The sequence below is a fragment of the Betta splendens genome, chromosome 13 (genome assembly GCF_900634795.4).
Source record: "Betta splendens chromosome 13, fBetSpl5.4, whole genome shotgun sequence".
Lineage (NCBI taxonomy): Eukaryota > Metazoa > Chordata > Actinopteri > Anabantiformes > Osphronemidae > Betta > Betta splendens.
Genome location: NC_040893.2, coordinates 8,740,688 through 8,746,527, shown reverse-complemented (window position 1 = coordinate 8,746,527; position 5,840 = coordinate 8,740,688). Strand labels below are relative to the sequence as shown.

Genomic DNA, 5,840 nt, shown 5'->3' with positions numbered 1-5,840 from the left:
AAGCCTAAAAACGGAGCTGGTTGAGCTGCATATATTACTCACTGAAATAGAAGTGATAAATCTTGGATCCAAAAAACATTTTATTGGATCAGTTTTTTTTACAAAAGCCCAGTAGAGAAAACGATGTGTTCCAGGACCAGTATGCCCACACTCGCTGTTTATGAGTTTCTCCCAACATCACTGCTGGTGAGCTGAGCGTACAAACAGTCAGGGTTCCGGTCTCGTCTCCTCCCAGACGGTGATTGGCAGGTTCACTATATGTGACAAACTCTTGACTAGTCTGTCATTACAAATATGTGACGGCATGCAATTCAGACCGGTGCCGTATTGAAAGTGATACAGAAGTGTTACTGGGTCCAACCTATTAAGATTTCCACCATGAGTTGCTTCTCACTCAGACATGAAGCTGACACGTTTGGATACCGTCAGATTAATGGAAGCGAGCAAACGCCTGAAAGGTGCTCATGCAAGTTTTGATATTTCACTCCAGTGGGACACAAATACTCAAAAGGGAACTGCTGCATTCAACTTTTATTAGGTAAAGCTTTGATTCTACTATGAGCTGCGCACCTAAAGCAGCAAAAGTCATGGGTTCAAAGGAGGAACTGAAGTCAGAGTTAGTAACAGTTTCATTTAAAATGAAAGAAGATGATTATATGTTTTGTATAATTCATAAAATCATAGTAATGGCCCATTTATGCGCTGGCATTGGTTCAAACTAACATCGCAGGAGGTTCTTATGTGTTTCTATTAATAATAAATGGGATTAAACTCTCCTAAGCCATTTGATACATAATGTCTACACAGTTTACTGCAGGGGCTCATAAAACTGCCAAGGCACAAATATACACATTATATTAAACCACTATTAACAGTATCAATCTCAAAGGTGGATACAAAGAGTATTGATTTGTTGCCACTCATGGTAAATAAAGGGATCAGAGCAGCTTTCCTATGTGGGGGTGGTGTTTATTTCCAGAGGATGGTAATAGACTGCTCTTGGTTAAGTGTGAAATTTGCCTGCAACAGCTGTGTCACCTATGAGAGGAGGTGTGAATTGGATTTCTCTTCATCGCCTAGTCTGGCCCATGCCGGCCGCCCCCTGCTCTGTGGCTAATGCGATCGACTGCTCTACTGTCTGCTGACTAATGCAATTGTCTGCGGCTATTTCGCGGAGGACGTGATCGGCGGAGTCGCCGGGCAGCTCCTCCGCGGTCACGGCAGGACGCGCTCGCCCCCCGGGCGCATGCAGCTGCAGCAGGCGGCCGGCGGTGCAGCCGCGGGGCGGAGGGGCCAGATGGCCCGGCGCCGGTAGGCCAGCCAGACCAGCAGCAGCGCGGCGGTGACGAGGCCGGAGCCCACCACCAGGCTGACGATGACCAGAGCCAGGTCCAGCTCGGACGGCCCTGGAAATAGGACAGAGGTGTGCAACTGCGCGTACTGTCGCTGTGGAGGCGGCCCCGTACGCTATATTTGCACAGACATGGCTCTTTTTCACTATGCTATAGATAGACATGATCTAGCTCTCATTTCCTGCCCTGCAGCACTTCCCATGGTCGCCCTGCTATCACAGATGGATCTTTTTTTTTTTGTTTTGTGTTGAGGCCCGGCTAATAATTACCTATCTCCTCCAGGAAGGTGGCATTCCTCACTTCTTTCAACATGGGACCGAAGGATATGCGATTTCTGAGATTGGTAACAATAGCATCTGGACCCTCCGCGGGAAACGCACTGCGCCGCTCGGGGCACTCCTGTAAAACGGAGAATATGTAGCGAGGAACATGAAAAATGACGGAGACGCTAATAAGTAATTAACTTTTTAGAAGGAAGGATGGTTTCTCATCAAAGATAGCAAGAACAATGCACAGAGACGGTCCTTTAAAGGCAGCAGGTGCACCTCTCTGATAAATGTGCCTCTTTGTGGAATAAAAGTCCTAGAGAACTGGAAATAAAACTTTAGGTTAAGAGCAGCAGTCCTTCACTCTGAGCTGAGCTGTTCCAACAAGGTAGGTGACATATTGCAGCATTTCTATAACATATAAACAACTAATAGATTAACCCCAAGAGGACCGTATAATGACTTTTAACTGTCTGCTCCAGGAGAAAATGAATAAATAATTGAAGAGGAAAAAAACCTCTGGTCTTTGAAGTGGTGGAAGAGACGGCGGCTGCTGCAGAAGCTCCTCGGAGGCAGACATCAATATCTGCAGAGTGTGTCCTGCGTCTCACCTCCGTCCTCTAGCAGCGCGCTTGTCAGGCGTCTCGCTTTTTGTGGCGTCATTAAATCAGAGGCGGCAGTTAGGTTGAGCATCCCCTGCTACTCTGAAAGTGTTGTGCAACTTCTGTACAGACCTTATCTGACCTTTAAAGAGCACACCAACGTGACAGATGTTTAGGCTGTGTGTGTTTTGGCTGTCAGCCGCAGCCATTACATCTCTCTCTCTCTCTCTGCATTTGGAAAGTGGTTCTCTATAACTGTGGCAGGATATTTTAATCAGACTACACCCTCCCTTTTCACTGCTAAATCGGGAAAAAAACCCTTATCCTCCTCCTTTCAAATACTCCTTTGCTTCCTCTTGGTTCCTGGATCCTATTCTGCCAAACACTCATTTACCCGTTCACCGGTTTCCTGCTCACCTTGGTCTCCTTGTTTGCTTTGTTCCTCGGCATATTCGCATCAGCCTGTCTCGCCTCTTTTTCATCGTGTTTCACTTCACGTCACCAAATTGAAATCGCCCCCATCCTCCCATACTCTCGCATGCGTTACGCCGCCTTACCCTTTCGCAGTCGGAGCGGTTCCTCAGGCAGACGCTCAGATCGCAGTGTAAGTACACCGCCGAGTAATTAATCATTTGGAAGAGACTGATGGTGAAGCTGGCACTGGTTGACAAGGCGCTGGGCAGCAGCGTGATCCCCACTGGCTCGGCTGCTAACCTGAGGCAGCAACACAAACACGCGGTCCAACCTTAGCAGAGTAATTTCCTTTGAAAGAAAATGGGAAGTGTCTAAGGAGAAGCAGTAAAAAGTGAGATTGTGCTGCAGGGAAACGTTCCTTCCTGTGTCTACAAGCAGACCAGCAGTCAGTATTTTATACTCAGCTGCACTGAAAGCAGCTATTGGACAGACTCGGAATTCAGCATCACTATCTAGATACACTTCACCGGCATTAGGATTTTCTACAGCCTGACTCAGCACTTACGCAGCCAATTATTCCAGGTGTAAATACTTTTATACGTGTTCCTTTCAGATACAGAGTAATGGGCAGCATGTTCCTTAGAGTGTCTGCATTCATGCCGTCGCTAAGTGAGCATCCAGCCTAGCGACGCCGGCTAACAGCAATGACTGCGTCGGTCAGATTTCTATCAGACGACACAGAGCCCGATGAGTAGCATTTACGCTAGGGGGAAAAACCTGGAGAAGAGGCAGCAGGTGGAGCTGGTGAGGTCAGGCTGCACGGTCGGGGACAGGCAGCAGGAGGTGACCTCCAGGTTGATCAGGCTGCTGTTGGTCTTCAGGTTGATGCTGACTCGGAGGTTCCCCAGAACCGGCACAGCGTCGCCGGGTTCCACGTCTCTGCCCAGGTTCAGACTCATCTCCGCTGTGTAGTTTCCACTGCCACACAGGTCCTCTGTAACCTCTGTCACACTGGGCAGACGAATGCAATTTGCTTAGCGGCACGTTAGGAAGGAGGAATTAGGAATTATTAGCTGTTTTAGGTCGGGAAATTAGCGATCAATCAAGCAATTACCAAACTGCTCGATCTCAGTTCGCTTTTATCAAATAGTCGCTCTGCCCTGCAATGAAAATCATCTTCCCCTTTAAAACCTGCTTGAACCACATGCTCTCATCCATCACAATGAGTGATTCCACTGCTTGAGTGCTTTGACAAATAATGAGCAGGCTCCATTCTGCCCTGTTGCAGCACAAAAAGGCTTTGAAAATTCAAGTTACAATGCAATTTGGATTATGCTCATAATATTCACCTGTGATGTCCAGTATGGATCAAAGGTCGTGACCCTACCATGATGACCTCCTCCTTTATTTGGTGCTTTAGCATGCTAACGTTCGAGAAGTAGCATGAGATGCAAACGTTTATAATTCTGCAGGTGTTTGTCATAAATCACAGCACCTGCTATTTAAATATTGGATTTAAAAGTAGCCTAAATGCACCTTCAGGAACATCTTTCATCACTGCCCGACAACATAAATCCATGGAAAAGATAAAGCAGACCTCTCTGATGGATTATCTTATTCGCACCATAACGTCTCCCCCTCTAATTCATTAATGCATGATTAATAGATAATGCTAGAATAACACAGTTACACAGTGAAATTACCCAGAGAGATACAGATGAGGTGGGGTCCGTCTCCTGTGCTTCAGTGCTGGCAGCTCCGGCTCAGGTCCTGGCTCCAGTAACAGCCTGCGCCCAGACTCTTGAACTGGTGTCGCGTTCACTGACCTCACGGCGCTTTGGGCGCCGTCACCCTCTTCCGCCCCCACCCTTGTTTGTGTTTCCCCGTTGGTCTCGGTGAGCGGAGTCCAGTCGAGCAGTGTCGCCTCCGTTGTATTAAACCTTTGAGCTTCTGTGTGAGAGCGTCTTTGTCTAGTTTTCTCTGCGGTCTCGCGTGTCAAACGGCCCACATCAACAAAGGCCCCCAGTGTTTTTGCTGAAGGTTTATCTGTCGTCCTCGTGGCATTTTCTCTCGTAAACCTATCAACAGTGGCGACATCAGATGTCCTGGTGACCGGTGAAACCGCGGCACCGCTGACTTTGGCAGATGGTGGTGTCCCCTTTCCAGGTTCTGCATGTTTCCCGTCCTGTGGCCCACCGTTGAACCGATGCACAGTAACAGGATGTGTCGCTGCCGGGGCGCCGGGTGGGGCAGATGTTCTGTGCCCAGGCCCAGATGTTCTATTGATCCATACCCTACGCTCAGCACGTCCAACCGGGAAAGACTTCCCAGTAGCTTTCTCACTCGTCAGCTCTAATTCCTGAGATTCTCTGGGTTTGGGACCATCTATCCGAGCGGCCAGAGACACAAAGTCATTGTCCGTGGTAGTGATTATCTGAAGTTCAGATGCAGCGTCCGATACCTGGTTGCCAGGCTGCTGTGTGGACGTATTGGAAACCTTTAGATCACTTCTGGAACCACTCTGTGGAACAGCAACAGCGCTGTCGCCAACGTTTTGCCTTCCAGGTATTTCCGCTGCAACGCTCCCTGCCTCCAAATAAGCACGGGTCATCGCGTAATTAGCATTTATTTGGGGCATTTCAGGCACCAAGTCATCTGGCTCAGGAAATGCTGCGCTCTCAGCGCCATCATTTGGATCGGGCTCAAACGAGGCCAAGTCGCTGGGAACAGGCAGGAGCGGCTGAGCCTGTTCAGTCCTGTGGGTGGGCTGAGTGCTTCTTTCATTATGGCCTCCTAACTGGGATAGATGGTTATTGCTCAGGGTTGATTTCACCTCTTTGTCCGCAGCGTCGGGCCGATCTATGTTAAATGGGTTATTGTGGTCTTTGTCATTAACGCTTTCTGCTGCTAGTTCGTCAGTCTGGCTCGCTGACACGGGGCTGAAGTCGTCAGCGCCGTCCGTGCTTGGCTTCATTTGCTTTGTCACCACATCTGGATGTTCGGCCGCCGCGGACGCGCTTGATTGCGCGCCGACGTTCTTCTCTGTGTGATTTGTGTCCCAAGCGTGGCTTAGACGCGACTCCGCATGGCCGCTCCCATTGTTTGCATACCCGTCCTCCAGCGTCTCCTCCTCGGAGCCTGATCCTGTTATCGCTGTCAGGCTGTAGGCGCCAGGTGAGCCGTCAGCTCCTAACAGCGAGGAATTA

General features: G+C 49.1%; 1 protein-coding gene across 2 annotated transcripts in view; it reads right to left on the bottom strand.

Moving 5' to 3' along the window:
- LOC114867987 (uncharacterized) overlaps nt 1-5,630 on the bottom strand; it is a 9,418-nt gene extending 3,788 nt beyond the window's left edge. The window contains exons 1-5 of one of the 2 annotated variants that reach the window (XM_029171214.3): nt 4,338-5,630; nt 3,412-3,645; nt 2,778-2,934; nt 1,622-1,751; nt 515-1,406 (exon numbers count right to left, since the gene is read on the bottom strand). In XM_029171214.3, the coding sequence (XP_029027047.3) occupies nt 1,216-1,406; nt 1,622-1,751; nt 2,778-2,934; nt 3,412-3,645; nt 4,338-5,608 (1,983 nt within the window). In that variant the 5' untranslated portion in view covers nt 5,609-5,630 and the 3' untranslated portion in view covers nt 515-1,215. Of the gene's footprint in view, nt 1-514; nt 1,407-1,621; nt 1,752-2,777; nt 2,935-3,411; nt 3,646-4,337 lie in introns of those variants that run through there. The other variant, XM_055514105.1, reaches the window with a different exon arrangement.
- Nucleotides 5,631-5,840: the final 210 nt, after the last annotated feature.